At 42.4% G+C, this 17,809-nt stretch overlaps 1 protein-coding gene across 2 annotated transcripts in view; it reads left to right on the forward strand.

Moving 5' to 3' along the window:
- LOC122097505 (kalirin) overlaps positions 1-17,809 on the forward strand; it is a 470,035-nt gene that overhangs the window by 296,213 nt on the left and 156,013 nt on the right. For both annotated transcript variants that reach the window (XM_042668072.1, XM_042668064.1), the window contains exon 10: positions 12,371-12,493. In XM_042668072.1, the coding sequence (XP_042524006.1) occupies positions 12,371-12,493 (123 nt within the window). The remainder of the gene's footprint in view (positions 1-12,370; positions 12,494-17,809) is intronic.

Raw genomic sequence — 17,809 nt, forward strand, 5'->3', positions numbered from 1 at the left:
ATTACTACCCCAGTTGTGGTTTTTCCTTCACAGAAGACAGTAGACAGCCTTGCCATAGATGCCCTTTCAAAGGAAAAGCTCATTTTTTTACAACTTGCACTTTCTATTTCTCTCGTTGGGGACCCTGGGCACTATTCACAGAGGACTGGTGTGGGAAGGGCCAGGTAAGAGCTGGGTAAGATCAGAGCCAGCTGTCTCCCTCTGAGTTTTCTGTAGGAGGCAGGCCACAAACACCTGTTTGCATACTTTTCTGTGGACACTTGTCTAAATTCAGGATCATACACAGGAAATAATGAGCCACTCAGTTTCCATACTTCTGTGCTATTGACCAGGTATAAGTCCAAAGTAGACCAGGATAGACCTAGGAAAGTTAAGTCCCATGTGTTGTCTTGGTATCTGTTGTTGGGAAGGAACCCTGTGTTGGGTGACAGGCAAGATAGGAGATGTCCTTATCACTGTGACAATTTTCTGGTGGTGGAGGATTGCCAAATAGATGCTTCCAGCCATAGAAGGGACTCTCCTCCTTCTTGGGACTTCCTAACTCCCTTACAGTGTCCCTTCCTGATTGGGGTTGGGACGGAGTCATCAGAGGGCACCTCCGTTTTGAGATAGGCCACTGCTCATGTACTACTCAGCTCTGAAACCCTTGCAGGGCCAGAGGGATGGGAGAAGCAAATGAGTCGGTTGCCTGCTCCTGCCATCTGGAGCCATCCAGATAAATACATCATCCTAAGCACATAGAGCAGGGGGCCTTGGGTGATTGAGACCAAGCGATGTGCCAGCCTCACAGAGACAAAAGAGTGGGTGTGTCTATTTCTGTGAACTCTCCATGACTCCCTGAAATGATCCTAGCCACAGACTGTGGAATAGTGGAAGGCACTGTCTGCTGCACTCCTCTCTCCTTCTGTTCTTAGGGCTATAGCCCTAGGCTGGAGAGTAGCAGAGCAGATGCAAGGAGGGGCAGGGGAAATGTTTTCCTAAGAGGAAGGTGGCAAGCCATGCTTAGGTTCTCAGCAATCAGCTGTCATCAGACTTCCTGTGAGCATGTGACATCGTCACTAAAATGAAGAAAAGGCATTATAAAACTACATAAATGTCTACTCTGCACTGTGCTCTTAAAAATGAGAGTCTTTCAATTCATCACATTGTCAGTACTATGCAAAACCCAGCATAAGATTAGAAAGTAGATGTAAAGAAGGGTTTGGATGTTCTGTGAGAATCAAGCTCCAGGACGGTTCATTTCATCATTCTTTTCAGAAGATGTGAATGAGACCTCTGGGAACACAGTTGTGTTCACTCCCTTACTTGCTCACTGTGCTGCTGACACTAGGATAAATGGAAGGAAACCTGTGGGAGAGGAAGGGTGAAAAAAAACCTTGTCATGGGTCTCCATTGCTTTCCTGACACCTAACCATTGTATTCAACAGGTGTTAGAGCTGTGCTTCAGAGGGTGTTGAACTCACACACTTAAGGGTAGAATGAAAGTCTAGGTCTTTGGTCTCCAGACTCCCAGCTGTGTATGAGCCTATCCTAGTTTTTAGGATCACATGACACAAGTCATTTTTCTGCTTCATGCTTCTATATTTGTCCATAGTGAGAGAGACAGAGATAAAGACACAGAGAAAACAAGAGACAGAAGGGAAAGGAGAGCCTGATAATATGTTCACATTTGTGTTACTATCATTTATGAACTGTGTTGCATAATCTCATGTATTCTAGTATCTCCTTGAGAGTAAAAACAGGGGTTTCCTCCTCTCTGGATCCCTTACAGCTCTTAGCTGTGTCTGCATGAATCTGGAGCGCTCATGTTTTCTGAGTAGAGCTGAGATTATCAGAAGATCCTAGCATCTTCTTCGGCTGAGTGAGTATCACTCAGCCCTCCTTTATAATCTATCCAGTAGTTACTTTGCTGGTGAGTAGCTGGAGTCCACCTGTGAGGACCATAATGTGGGTGTCTGAGGTCCCACATGTTTATAGCTCATGCAGAGGTCAGGGGGACATAACCTCAGAGTTCATGCAGCATCATGGCACTCATCAGTTTCTTAGCAAATTCAGGCTTCTGCTATGAACCTAGCACTGCACTGTGAACTGACAATGCGCCTGGTTAGATAGAATGGCATAGGACAAGCACAGTTGAAGGTCTAAAGAACAAGTCTACCAGAGCATGTTAGCCAGTACCTAAGGTGGTAGAGTATGGGTGGAGCAGTTCTAGGCAAAAGTGTGAGAAGTCTCGGTTGACGCTTAGGACAAGGAGCGAATTGGCTGGAGCATCCATATAGTCTGGGCCCAAAACACTTAAGTGCATTTGGGATCCAGAGATGCTTACTGAAGTAGCCTCTGTACAAGCATCCGTTTCCAAATCAATGCAGGCTCACAGGCAGAGCACTGCTCTGGAGTGAGATAGCTCAGTGTGAATCCTGTCTCAATATGTCTTGTCTGTGGGACGAGCAGACCATGTGTAAATTGCCGCAGCTCATGGTACTTCAGTTTCTTCTGCTGTAAAACAGGACCACTAACAATACCTGGCCCAGGAGAGGCAGTGATGCACAGTACCTGCCTAGCACACAGCAAATCCTGTGTTGTCTTAATCTCATCCTCTTTGAGCGGTCCTTGAGCGCCCCCTGGTGCTAGTGCTGTTGGGGCCTTCCAGCCTAAGACTGTCGTTTGTACAGCTGCTATATGGGTTGGCTGATTCCATTTCATTCAGTGACAAAATTGTGGAGCCATCAAGGACTGAAAAAGCATCCAGTCTAACTTCCTATATTGTTGAGGACACTGAAGCCCAGAGATGCCACATAGCTTGGCTATAACCACACAGCTGCTCAGTAATCACACTGGGACCAAAAGTGAGGTCTTCTGAGCTCCCAGTCCACGTGTCCTAGGAAATGCTGCAAGAGAAAGAGGCAGAGAGACAGAAAGGGGAGTAAGAGAGATGGGAAGACACATTTACACAGGAAGGGGACAGACATATCCCCCCACCCCACCAAGCAGGGAGTAGAGCAAGAGGGGGTGAGGAATGAATGACTGAAGAAAAAGACAAACAGACTTCATCCAGACGACAGATATACATAGATGGGGAGGGAGGAGAAAGGTAAGAGGAGGGAAAGATAAGAGAACCAGAGACTCTTCCTGGCAGGAAGCAAGCAGGCTTCTGCCTTCTTACCTATTGCCAATTCATGAGTAGGTCTAGCCCAGGTGGGAATATATTACCCTTTAAGGTTCACATCAGAATAAAGCAGGGAGATACAAACTGAAGATAGAAGACAGTGGGAAAGAGATTCCACTTAAACATCTGCTGCCTGACACCTTTCCCTCTCAACAGGTATATTTGCAGCTTTTTCTTCCTTGCTGTGAACCAGGATGATAGAAATGTCTTGGGTACAAAACTGGAATTTAGAGTCATTAACCTGAAGAAAGGACTGGAGAGGGCATGGTTGCCATACTATTACTACTGGAATGATTTTCAATCCTATGGTTTTTCCAGCTTAGGAAAGTGATTTCCAGCTCAGAATGGTACAGAGCAATAACCAATAAATCACTCTGATAGCATCAGCCTATCTCCACCTTCTGTCTACTTTTCTCCCTAACTCTTCTGCTTCCCCTGTGTGCCAAAGGGCAAATTCCAAGCCCAGTAGACCAGATTTATGGTGGGAAGAACCAAGAATAACTGAATGTTTCCTTTTTCTTTTTCTTGTCGTTGTGGGGCTTGAACTCTGGGCTTCGGTGCTGTCCCTGCACTCTTCAGCTCAAGGCGAGTGCTCTACTGCGTGAGCCACAGCGCCACTTCCAGTTTTCTAGTAGTTTTTTTTTTTTAATATTTTATTTTATTTGTGAACATACTGTACAGAGGGGTTACAATTACATGGGCAGGATAATGCGTACATTTCTTACCAAGTATTGCAGCCTCCTCCTTTGTTTACCCTTCACATCCCTTCCCAGCCTCCCCCCTCCCCCCCCCTTCTAGTAGTTTTTATTGGAGATAACAATCTCACTGTCTTTCCTGCCCGGCCGGCTTTGAAACGTGATCCTCAGATCTCAGCCTCCTGAGTAGCTAGAATTACAGGCGTGAGCCACCATCGCCTGGCTCCTTTTTCTGAGAGATGTAAATTCTATTCTGTTTTCTTTTTCTTTTTCTTAGCCAAAACATCTGTTTTCCCAGTACACCTACAGTCCATCTTGCTCTGTCTCCTACTTCTTCCTTACCTCCTTCCCCCTCCTCCAAGAACATGTAACATGTTTTGGAATAACTATTGTGTGCAAGGCAGTGTTCTAGGTTAGAGTGTTTGCCTTGAGAGTAGACATGTATACACCTAAGGGGCTTACAAATGGCACATAGCTGTCTGGGTTCTGGGCTGAAGAAATCAAAGAGCAATGAGCTGATGGAGCCAAGAGTTCCCTCTGGTGGGAATGAGATTGGTGTTGGTCCTTGGAGCATAGAAGAAGTAGGGGTGGTGTTCATGAGGAAGTCTGGGAGGCAGAGTTAAGCTACAGAGATAGGGAGAAGGGAAATCTGGATTCTCATGGTAGACAGTGGCAGTGGGAGGTGTATCTGGAAGGAGTTGAGCATGATCATGGTGATGTGAGGGGAGGGGCCTATGCCCTCCATTAGAGAGAATGTTTTATATTTAAGCAGGTCCAATCAGGGAAACTACTAAGGGGGAAGTGATTTCAGCATTTATCTGGTGTGGTGAGAGCATTTTTAATTGGTGGAAATTAATATTAAAGTCCATAGTTCCTGTACTACAAATGCATCTCATCTGCTTCCACTAGTTTTTCTGGAGCCTCATGTGGAAAATTATAGCTTTTACTATGTTGATTCTTGCTTGCCAAAGAATGTCTGAAAGGGATTTGAGAGTGATTTTTTTAAGCTCGAGATAGTCCATCTTTTACTAGCTATAGTGACTCTAGCTTCTTAATCATGCTAAACCAGTTTGGATTTGTATAATTCAACTGTCAGCCTTGCATGATAAAAATGAGCACTCTCAGAATGATTAGTAATGAAAAGTGACCAGAATGATGATGAGCCTGGAAGTTAACTCTTCCAGGAAGCATTCAAATGAGTAAGGACAGGCTTGAGAGCCTCTGTATCCACTGAGATGGGAGAATGCCCACATAGGGACCCATCTCTGGCATTTGAAGCAGACTGGTTATTTGGTCCAGATTTTCAGAAAGAGATTTGAACATCAGAGGGAGGGCTGATTCCAATCCTCACATTCCAGTACAAAGACTAAATGTATCCATAAATGTCATATTGTTCAAAGCTGTGAATAAATGCCACCAAACATCTACCTAATCCTTTTTCTTGCCTTTTCTGATTTCATCTAACAGCATTATGGTGCAGGTGACTGTGAGTAACCATTTGGGACCTCACTCTTCGCTTCTTTTTTTTGTCCCTGTCCTGGGGTTTGAACTCACAGTCTGAATGCTGTCTGCCGCTGAGCTTTTTTGCTCAATGCGTATGCTCTACCACCTGATCCACAGCTCCACTTGGAGCCTTTTTTGTAGTTAATTGGAGACAAGAGTCTCACAGACTTTCCTTCCCGGGCTGGCTTTGAACTTCGATCCTCAAATCCCAGCCCCCTGAGTAACTAGGATTACAAGAGTGAACCACTTTTCATTATATTTTCACTTTTTAATTAATTAATTTATTGATTTATTAGTACAGGTACTAGGGCTTGAACTCAGGACTTTAAGGTTTCACTTGACTTTTGCATTCATGGCTGGTGCCTTACTCCTGGAGCCACACCTCTACTTACAGCCCTCTGCTGGTTAATTGGAGATATGAGTCTGATAGACTTTTTTGCCCTATGTGGCTTCAAACTTTGATCCTCATCTCAGCCTCCTGAGTAGCTAGGATTATAGGTATGAACCACCAGTACCTGGTCCCACTTTTCTAATACAGAATTTGAAGCTCAGAAAGGTAAGTAAACCTGTCTAGGGCTGTGCGGCTAGTGGTAGGTCAAGGAATCTAAACCAAGTCCACCTGACATCAAACTCCATCTTCTTGGCCTCTCCATTATGCTGTAGCAGTATGCTGGGTGATGAGAATAAAGAGACAGTCCCTGAACTTTGGGTTTATAATTTCATGCTAGAAGATCACTAACCAAGCACCTTTGGAGATTACTTGGTCCAAAGAATGAGATTTGTGGATAATCATATAGCTACTGCCAGCCTCAGATGGATTTTCAAACTACCTGTGCCACAGAGACAGTCATACTCATACTCTAACACTTTTCCATCTGAAAAATTTATCTCTAACAAAATGTTTATCTCTAACAAAAATTACCCTGAAATAGTAAAAACCCATTGTCATTTATTTTTCATTGTCACGGTTATATGACTCCGGCTTGTTGATGCTGTTTATTATAGCATCTGTCTTAAATGGTTGGAAGTAATTAGAAGTATTAAAGTTCTCAGTTAAGTGTTTGGTGGTGATAATCCAGTCACTCAAATATTTTTTCTGATAAATGATAGAGGGTTCTTTGGGCAGTGTGAGATCCTGGAAAGAGTGCAGGGTTGAAGCTTAGCTGAATCTAGTAAGGGATGGAGGGAAGACTGGCAGGATGGCTTTCTGATGGGAGTGAAGGTAGGGAGACATTCCCCTCTCCCCCTGTTATGTCCCCCTCTCAGAGGGAGTCCTAGATCCTTTCCTGTGGTAGAAGGCTGGTGCTCAGATCAATGAGTCCACTCCTCTCATATGTTCCTTAACATCTGCAGGTAGAAGCTTGCTGCTAGTATGCCTGCACTCTTCCTTCCTGGAAACTTTGTGAGCTAGTCCTAATACCTTATTACTAGCTCCCTATTTCCTACCTTTTACCCACCACTGTATTCTGCTCTGCTTTGCGTCTGCTGAGCTTCCCTTCCCTGCCATTGCCCCATTGCCTTCTCCGTGGTTGTCTACTTTGATCATTGTTTTTCTTTTTTCCTGTCCTTTCTTCTCTTCTTTTCTCTTTTCTTCTCCTCTTTTTCTGTTCTAGGGATTAAACCTAGACCTTTGGACATGCTATGCTATATCTCTACTTCCTAGTTACATCCTTAGCCCTTACTTTGCTTTTTCTAAATATGACTCTTTCCTAACTGAAGAGCTGTCCTTCCAAACTGAGCACCTTCAAGGAAGGATCAAGTACCTCTCTCTGGCAGATGTGGGATATTGGTAGTAGTAGGAATAAATCTCTTCCCAGAAGTTACTGAGCCTTAAGGCTTTCTTGATCCACAATTAATTTTTAAATGTTTTTAACATCCTCAATCCCTTTTTATTATCACATTAATGAGCAACCTAACAACCTGACAATCACCATCCTGGTTCACCTCCTCTGGTAATCCCTGGAGCTTTGACTTACCAGGCTAAAGGACAAAGGATTTATATGTTATTGTTAACAGGACCTATAGGGGGATTTTGAGCAGAGGAGAATTATGATCAGAGTGAAATTAGCCATTAGGTGGCTGGGATGGAATGAGGAGGAACTGGAAACCACTGTCACATCATAGAGCATGAAAAAGGGCAGTGGAATAAGGATGGAACTGAGAGCATTAATTTTTGAAATCACTAAAGAGTGCAATCTTTCTCATTATAGAAAATAAGGAAGTGTCAAGAGTGAATATGGAACTGTGTTTCTCCTGTGGGCTTCGACTTTTTCCCATTAAACTTAGTTGGACCAATGGAGGCTTGTCAAACACATATCAACAAGCCCTCGTCTATATTTTTTGATTCAGAATCTGAGAGTGAATAGTTTCTATATATTAAAAAAAAATCCAGGTGATGTCAGCCTCCCTAATGTTCAGAACCTCTGACAAGAATTTCAGGCCTTACTGAGAAGAGTGACGAGTCCTTAGCTGGCACCAAGCACCAGGCTGAGGAGATTCTCCCAGTGAAGGGTCAGGTGCCCCAGCTTCACTTCTATTGCAAGGAACCAGTATTGGTTGCCTGAAATGTTGGAGCTCAGGGAATGGGGAAAAATGAGAGCTGTGGTCTTCTAGATTCTCTCTGGGCTCCTACCTAACATCAAGAAAAATGACCATCGCTTGCAGGAGAGTCTTATTTTAGTTCAGACCTCTCAGGAAAAGGATAGCTTCTCCTGTCACCGCAAGACATTTACTTTCACCAAAAGAGGAGACAGAAAATGAGTTACTGGTAATTGGTCATTTTAAGTGGCACCTATGCACTCTTAAATCACAGCCTAGTGGGAGCTGGATGTTCCCCTTACTGTTCTCCCTTAGAACCAGCTCAGTGTGCTGGTGAGTAGACAGGAACAATGATTTGATGGACTTTCCTGGGTGCTTTTGCACATTGTGGATACTTGAGCCTTTAACAAACAAATGTGTAACAGATGCCTGATGGCACATAAATGCTTTTTCATTGCTCTCAGAATGATGGCTTTCTAAATGGGTGGGGTCGGGAGCCGGGGTGTTGGGAGATAGACGTTGAAAGGGAGATATCTCAATGTACTTAAAACACCAGATGCCTTGCTTTTTTGACCATGGATCAAATTATGATGGAAGCTTAATAGCTCAGTTTGAGCAAGGTTATTTATCAAAGTCACATCAGATATTCAGGGTTGAGATTCTGGCCCTATTCTGTTTGCAATATCTCTGTTTCCTTTTGTGATGTTTACCTTTTATCGCATAAGAAGTGCTAGGATCAGACATGTTGAGTTCACTTACTCATTTATTCGGAAAGTGCTCTTTGAGAATACAACAGCCCCAAACAAAGCCCCTTACACTCTGAGGTAGAAATAAAACATCATCCAAACCAAATATGGATACATCATTCACAGTTACTCTGCCCTGAGTAGAGTGCTGAATGAATATGTGATAGGGAAAGGTTTAAGAAGAGGGTCTAAACCATGGGACAGGCTTAGGTCCTTAAGACCAGGATGGCCTTTCGTTAATTTGGTTGCACTTAATGGCCTTTGTCCAGACATGACCAATAGTTCTCATCCGAAGGATATTCCCTTCCTCCTTAACTACTAGAAAAGATTGTTGCTTGCCCCTAAAGAACATTCCATCTTGATTGGAATAAACACAATTAGACTAAAAAGAAAGGGTGTTCATAATGGCTGTGAGATTGGCTACCCAATCTGTTTCAGAATGTCACTCTTGGAAAAGGCTTTCCTGGGAAAGAACCAATTTCTGGTTGGAATGTTAGGGCAGGAGAAAGGAGCAAGAACATTATAAGTTGTTCTCAGACTGACTGCAGCACTGATGGGTCTGCATTGGCCTGTGTTCTCACTCACTGATGTGGCAGAATGGAGTGGCACAGCTTTTCCCAAGACAGGTAGGGTGGGATCCTCAGCCATGTCTGCATGTGATGATTTATGGCCATGAGATTTTCTTGTTCATTCCTTGAGCACAAGGAGCTAGATGCTTTGGGAAAGAGAAGATGATGCCCTGTGAAAATCAGTACCTCTTTCGTTCCCCTAGGAACTACCAGCCACATGGCACAGTTGGGCATGGGAGTGAGGGTTACACAAATAGAGAACTTTGAATGCAGACTGTCAGTTATGCTAAGGGTTACCATGGGAATATGGAGCAGGTGATACCCACCCTGCAGGTGAATGTGGGAGGGATTGGTTTGCGTTGAGTTCATTTGAAGCTTCATAGAGCAGTCACTGTGTTGAGTACGGTGCTGTGCAGCAGGATTGCAAGAAGAGTGCAGTCATGTGGGACAGACAGGCCTGTGGTACATAATTGTGGTTTGGGCACAGCCAGAGAAGAACAACAGCTATCTGGCCTGGATAGGTTATTAAGGAATAGAGGATTGCCAGAGCCAGTGATTCTGAGGTAGAGCTTAAAGGATGAACAGGGAGCAGCCTGGGAAGTGGGTTTGGATATGGACATAGACAGTTCCAGTGAAGTAAAACAATGAGGGCAAAACTCAAGACAGAAGCAATATTCAGAGTGAGCCCACTGGAGCTGGGTTTGTCCTGTGGGACAAGCCACAGTGGGTCTTACAGGCTTTGTATGTCAGGTAGGTTAATAGGCTTCTGAAAAGCTTACCGCAATGCAAAGGTCTTGCAAGAATGCAAGAGTTGGAGGCCAGGGCAGTGGCTCACACTCGTAATGAGGTGGGAATCAGGAGGGTCACAGTTCAAAGCCAGCCTTGGCAAAAAGTTAAGGAAATTCCCATCTCAGTCAACAAGCCTGGCGTGATGGTTCACTTCTATATCCCCACCTACATGGGAGGTATAAGTAAGAGAATTCTCAGTTCAAGGCTGGTCTTGGAAAAATACACAAGATCCTAACTGAAAAACAACTAAAGCAAAAAATAATTACTTAACTGATAATTACTTAATTGATAGAGTACCTCCAGCAATAATATAAAAAAGCAGAATTAAAATAATACTTATATAAAATCAGTATGTTCATTTAAGTATGAGGCTGTTTTGTTTTTGTTTTGTGCCATTACAGGGACTTGAACTCTTAGATTTTTAGCTCAGTGTTGACACTCTACCACTTGATTTATAGAAACTTTTGGCTTTTTTGGTTATTAATTGCAAATAGGACTCTCATAGACTTTACTCCCCTGGCTGGCTTTGAACTATGATCCTCAGATCTCAGCCTTCTGAGTAGTTTTACAATTAGAGGCATGGGACACTGGCACTCAGAGTGGCTGTGTTTTTTAGAATGAATTTGGTAACTTCTTTTTTTAACTAATAGAAACCAACTAGAAAAACAATCATTTGGTTTTAAGCCTCAGTATATAAACTAAGTAAACTAAATGCACAGCCTGTCAGATCAGATTGACAACTATCATTGGAGACTACTCTCCATTTAAATTCAGGGGTACAACTATCATTTATGAAAAAAAAACATAGCATGAAGGTAGAATTCAAGAATGCTAGCTTTTTCTTAGGAAAAAAATGTGCTCTTTCTATGCTACATCTCCTTACTCATGTGCTCTGTTCCAGTGATTGCTTCTATCTGTAACTAGTTATTCAACCCAGGCCACCAGAAGGCACCTTGCCACTTGCCCCTGTATCACCTCAATAGCCAATCACTAAATTGTGGCAGTTCTTTCCTCCAACCTATTTCCAGGGACACTGCCATTAGCCTTGTCTGAGTCACTACCAACTGTTATAAGAATTATGGCTGTCACCTCCTGTTTTTCCACCTACTCTTGCCTCCCTTTGTCCAGTTGATTCTCTCCATAATATCAGAGTAATATGTGAGGGACTTGGTGTGTCTCTCTTCTTTGGAATCTTTCAGTGGTTCCCAGGATGGACACTTGAATCACTCATTTAACACACCATTTCTTGCTTACTCCTCTACTGTTCTCCCTTATCAATTTCTAATTTAGTTGTCTTACTTTTTTTTAGGTCTTAGTTATACTTCCCTTCTTCAGAGAGGTCTTCCCTGATTCTCCAGCCAAGATACAGTTGACTGTTGGCACTTTTCACCTTTGTAATTAACCATTGTTGTGTGATTGATTCAGTAACTAGTGGTTGTTACCGCCATAGACTGAGTTCTTAGACTCAGGGCTGCTCTAGTGCCTGGCACAGGTGCATAGAAAAACAAATAAACAGCTGACTATGCAAATATTCATGTCCACATGTGCTTATTTGTTGCCTTGAATTCTTCAGATAAAGGGCAAAGCCTCCAACAGTTAAAAAAAATGCTTAAATAACAACCAAAGCCATTATCATATAAGAAAACTATCATCCTATACCACCATAATTATATTGACCACTGAGTATTTTTAATATAATCTGGATGACAGAAGTTAAACAGGAAAGGGATTATAAGGGTTACCCTGATGGGCAGTTATACCCAGGAGTTAGCTAAATCATCAATTTTTTCTTCTATAGTAATGCTCAGATTCTGGGGCCTAGCTCACTGTATTTATCTATCTCACCAGAAACAAATAGAAATGTCAGGCGCTGCTGGCATCTTCTCAGAAGCACATTTCCCTGCTGTGCAGATTCACAGAGGAAGCTGGATTGACTCCTGGAATGGAGGATATAGCATCTGGGTCAAGAGCACTTGTAGTCTGCAAGTATATACCAAGCAGTGAGGGTAGGGCAGAGGTAGTAAGAGATTAAACAATTCCTGATTCACTGTGCAGCTTGTTTAAAAGTATCAGAGCAGCACTTGGGGTCAATCCTAACAATAACAACAACAAATTAAGACTGAGACTGAACAAATAATAGGAGGGTATTCTAAAAATCAGAGGCCCAGCTGAATTTAGTTAAAAGTGAAACTCTTTTGTTTCCAATGCTGCTACTCACAGCCCTTATATTTACAGTGGATTGAATATGTCCACCTGGACTGCTGCTCTCTAATAAGGGAAGAGTCAGCTGTTATATATGTTGTCACATGGCTTTATTACTTCTGGGAAGTCATTGTTTCTATCTTTTCTTCCTTCTCTGCCCAGGTGTTGGATTGGATTGAAAACCATGGTGAGGCCTTCCTCAGCAAACACACAGGGGTGGGGAAGTCCCTGCATCGAGCACGGGCCCTACAGAAGAGGCATGATGACTTTGAAGAAGTGGCTCAGGTGAGATGCTACATGTGTATGATATGGGGGCGGGGGAAGGAATGTGGAGATAGCCAGGTACAGGGGACCCAAGCCTTGGCTTTGAAAGGGACATGCTGAATTGACGATCTGTGCCTGTCAGACTGCCTTCTTACTTGATGCAAGGTGGTCTTTGTCTTCTCTTGGATCCTACTAAATGAGTAGTAAATAGTTTCCTAACTTTGTGATATTTAAAGAAAATCTTCCTAGCTGGGTATGGTGGTATATATTTGTAATCCAACTGCTTGGGAGGCAGAACAGTGGGATTTTGGACAGTCTGGGCTACAAAGCAAGACCCTGTCTCAACATTCACTCTGCCTGACGCTGCCAAAGGAGGAAAGAAGGAAGGAGAAAAAAAAACTGTTTCTGCCAACATAAACTTAAAATGCCTTGTTTACAAGATGGTGCTGTCAGGAGGGTAATGTTAGAACCATCATCAACTCAAGGCTGTGCTTTATACTGTCAGTGCTGATGAGTGGGAACTGGAAAATCACCAAGGTTTTGTTTGCAAAACTGTGCACCCTTTGAGACCTGAAGGAAGAAGTGATACCTGATCTCCGGCCATGTACCTATAGAGCAATGTGCCTAGGAGTCACTTGTATGATTTTTAGTCTGCAGTTTGCACTGTATTCTACCCTTTAGTTGAGCTGTACACATGATCCAAACAAGCTGCGAGTCAATTCTGATTATCTGAGTGACAGGTAGTAACAGATAATTGACAGAAGTCAACACCAAGGCTCAGGAAGTTCTTTAATGTGGCTATGCCATCCACTTTCAGTGGCTCTGCTGAAATTTCCCAGTTCTGTCCGACTCTTTGTACCCTAATTCCATGGCTTCTCTACTTATTGAGGAATGGACACCAGGTGTAAAATTCATTTCTGAGTTCCAGGTTGCACATAAAACGTGTAGGACAAAGAGCAAGAACAGGGAGAGTGAGATGGTACTGTACCATCTCTTTGGTGACCATTACAACTTTTCTCTGGCTTTGCTACAATTCCACGTAATCTGCACCTGCCTTTCTCTGAGAGAAAAAAGAGTTCTAAATTCCAAAAGGCCTCTACTTTTCTAAAAAGTATGTCTTCTGGAAAGGAAACCCTTATGGAGGGACTAAGAAGGGAAAACCTAAGCAAGGATCATAAGCTCATTGCCTTGATGACATGTCAATGAGTCAGTAGAAGTGAAGCTTGTAGTCTGGAAATTCTAACTCGGGGGAAGGATCAGGGTGCAGTGGAGGCTCCCAGCATCCTAGTCCACATGAAAAAACTAACTTGGACCTCAATGAGAACAAATTGTTAGTCTGCCTGAAACCTGCTTTTTTCCATGCGACTTGATTACCAGCAGGTCAGAATGGAGTGACCACTGCAAGGAGTTTTTCCTTCTGTCACTTTTGCTCATAATTGGTTGAGGGTCATTGGGAGGCATTGACTTACACAAGAATTGGAAAATTCTTGGAGCAGCACCAGAGGAATATGGCAGAAAGACAAAGCACGAAAATCCTTGTTTCTTCTTGTTTGGGGTTGTTCAAGAAGAGTGTTACACATGTTGTAGTATAGGAAGCCTGAGGTTCATGTAGGAGTGGTTTTCTAGAGGACCATGATTCTTTCAGCTGTATCATCTGATGAGTCTTTGGCTTGAGGCTGACATGAGAGGATGGAAATCTGAGCAGCTATTCCCTGCATTTAGGTTCAAATAAATCTTGAATCAAGGCAAGAAGAGAACTACAGCTATTAGAGCTCCTGGAAGTTTGCTTTTCCATAGGAAAGAGCAGCCCTCAAATGAAGGAAAGGTCCCTAGACAAATATATCTCCTCTCTGAGATAGTAGAGATGATATTACTGGTCACTTTGAGGTAAAGACATTTTAGGCAGCACTTAAAATGACATAAATGATATTTATAAAAAATTAATGCGGCAATCAATTATCCATCATTTAAATTTGAATTTTGCACTTAAAAGCTCTTGAACACTTCATTTATATGTGCTTCATGTGTATGTGTATTGGGGCTTGCTCTCAGGGCTGGCCTAGGCTTTTTCACTCAAAGCTAGCACTCTACCACACTACCACACTACAGCCCTATTTCTGGATTTTTTTGTGATTAATAAGAGATAAGAGATTCATGGACTTTTCCTGCCCAAGAAGGCTTTGAACTGTGATCCTCAGATCTCAGTCTCCTGCATAGCTAGGATTACAGGTATGAGCCATCAGAACTTGACTTTTGAATTCATTTTAAGAAAATTCTTTTTTTATTTTATTTTATTGTAAAGGTGATGCACAGAGGGGTTACAGTTACATAAATAAGGTAATGTGTATATTTCTTGTCGAACGGTGTTACCCCCTCATTTTCTCTCCCACTTTCCCTCCCCTCAACTTTTCCCCCCATGTTGTAAAGTTCATTTCCAACATAGTGTCTTGTGAGTATTGCTGTTGCATTGGTTCACACTTTGTCCTTTGTTTCATTTTATTATTCCCCTTCCCTTCCCCAAATTATACACACACACACACACACACACATACGACACAGGGTACCAAAATCAAGAACAGTGACAACAGGAGATAAAGCAAAGTGGGTAAAAATGAAGGAAAAAGAAATAAGTTCACACAGTATACTTATTATAAGACTTGTTTCCATTCTTAGAGTTCATTTCAATTAGCATCATTTTATATGGTCATATGTAGATAGCTATTGAGCAATTGTAATCCACTGCTAGGAATATCTTAGACATGTACTAATTATTACAAATGAGGGAAAACATGAAGCCTATGTTTCTTTGGGTCTGGCTTTAATATGATTTAATAGAAGACCCTAAAGAGCAAAAACAATCCTTATCAGGAAAAACAGTACTGAGGAATATCAATACCAAACTTCAAACTCTATTATAAAGCCATAGTTATAAAAACAGCTTGCTAGTGGCACATGAACAATCCTTAGACCAATGGAATGTAATTGAAGACCCCGAAATGATCCCATAGACCTATAACCACCTAATCTTTGAAAAAGAGCCTCTTCACAAATGGTGCTGGAAGAATTGGCTGTACACATGTAGAAAACTGAAGTTAGATCCTTATATATCATCCTGCACCAGAATCAACTCCAAATGGTAAGAGCAGATACCCAGAAAAATACAATAAGGGATAGGGCAAATACTATGGCTCCTAGGTACAGGTTGAAACTTACAGAAGCACAACAATTCAAAGAAAGGCTGGATAAATGGGATTGCGTCAGACTACACTTCTGCATGGCAAAGGACATAGCTAGCAAGATAAATAGAAGGCCCACAAATTAGAAGATCTTCACTAGCTATACAACAGACAAGATACCCAGAAATCAAAAAATTAAACTCCCCAATAACAAATCCTCAAGGAAACAACTGCTCCATTAATAAGTGGGCTAAAGAATTAAAAAGAGGGCTGGGAAGGTGGCTCCGTGGTAGAGTGCTCACCTAGCATGCATGAGGCCCTGGGTTCGATTCCTAAGCACCACATAAGCAAAAAAAAAAGCCGGAAGTGGCTCTGTGGCTCAAGTGGTAGAGCGCTAGCCTTGAGCTGAAGAGCTGAGGAACAGCACCCAGGCCCAGAGTTCAGGCCCCACAACCGGACCCCCCCCCCAAAAAAAGCAGCATTAGGGACAGTGTTCAGGTCCTGAGTTCAAGCCCCAGGACTGGTGAAAAAAAAAAAAGAATTAAAAGAGGGGCTGGGAAGGTGGCTCAGTGGTAGAGCGCTTGCATGAGGCCTGGGTTCAATTCCTCAGCATCACATAAGCTAACAGAAAAAAGCTGGAAGTGGCGCTGTGGCTCAAGTGGTAGAGCACTAGCCTTGAGCTGAAGAGCTGAGGGACAGCGCCCAGGCCCAGAGTTCAGGCCCCATGACTGGACCCAAAAAAAAAAAAGAAGAAGAAGAAATGCAAATCAAAACTACATTGAGATTCTACCTCAACCCAGTTAGAATGGCCATTATCAAGAAACAAATAATAACAGATGTTGGCAGGGATGTGGCCAAAAGGGAATGCTACTACATTGTTGGTAGAAGTATAAACTTGTTCAACTACTCTGGAAAGCAGTATGGAAGGTCCTCAAAAGACTAAACATAGAGCTCCCTATGATCCAGCAATCCTACTTCTGGGTATTTACCAACTTGATCACAAACAAGGTCATACTAAAGCTACCAGCACAACTATGTTCATTGCAGCATTATTTGCCATAGCTAAGATATGGAACCAACCCAGATGCCCCCAGGAGATAAACGAATCAGGAAGATGTGGTATATAGTCACAGTGGAATTCTATGCTTTCATCAGAAAGAATGGCATCACCCCATTTGTAAGGAAATAGAAAGACTTGGAAAAAATCATATTAAATTAAACAAATTCTCTGAAACATTTGTAGACAGTTTAGGAGTCCTTAGATCAACCTGCAGGTGGCACTGTCTGAATAGGTTGCCTGGAGGCTGAGCTGAAGGAAAAGGCATCAACAGTCCTAAGAGCCTTGCTGAGGAGACACCCAAGGTGCAGATGGTAGATGCTGAGAGCTGAGACCAGGGTCTGTGTTCATTCACTTCTGTAGTCCAAGCTACTGAGGTAACTCACAGAGAAGATTCCGTCCTGTCCTGATAAATACTTGACTCCAGTTGCCTATAAACTCACCAAATGAATCAGGCCATAGAATAAAGCAGCTTTTAAGAGGCACTTGTATTTTTTGGTGGCACTTTAAGTGTCTTTGGGAGAATAAACAAATATAATATGGAGTTGCTGTCCATAATAACATAGTTGTCAAGGGAAAAATGTGTCCTTATCTGCCCAGGTGGTGCCATAGAATATAATACTGCTACATTATCCTGAGATATTTACTATTATTTGGTAGGAAATTACTCCAATGCCTATGGTTTAGATAGCAGCTCTACATGCTCTATTAGTCAACTATTTTATGGCCTCATTAAGTGAAACACCAGACTTTCTGTCAGCTAAGTTAGTGAAAAAAATAGCAAGATTCACACTCCAATATATATTACCTAAACATAGTAAGTAGCATCCATGTAGCATTTCTAAAAGAATAGTCAATTTAAAGAAAGATTTAAAGCAATACCAAAGACATGGGCACATTTTCCAAATCCATTCAAAAAAATCTCATTAGTGGTATCATACTATAATCCTTGTTTGTTTCTCAAACTTAAATAGAACACACTAAAAAAAGATTGATTGTTCATTCCTCATTTGGGACCAAGGTAAAATAAAATACTAAGGGAAACAGTTGGATCTATCAATGACCTTAACCACTAGAGATGTAACAAAGATCCCCACCAGAGTA

Source organism: Dipodomys spectabilis, unplaced genomic scaffold, assembly GCF_019054845.1.
Source record: "Dipodomys spectabilis isolate Male_0828 unplaced genomic scaffold, ASM1905484v1 ptg000017l, whole genome shotgun sequence".
Lineage (NCBI taxonomy): Eukaryota > Metazoa > Chordata > Mammalia > Rodentia > Heteromyidae > Dipodomys > Dipodomys spectabilis.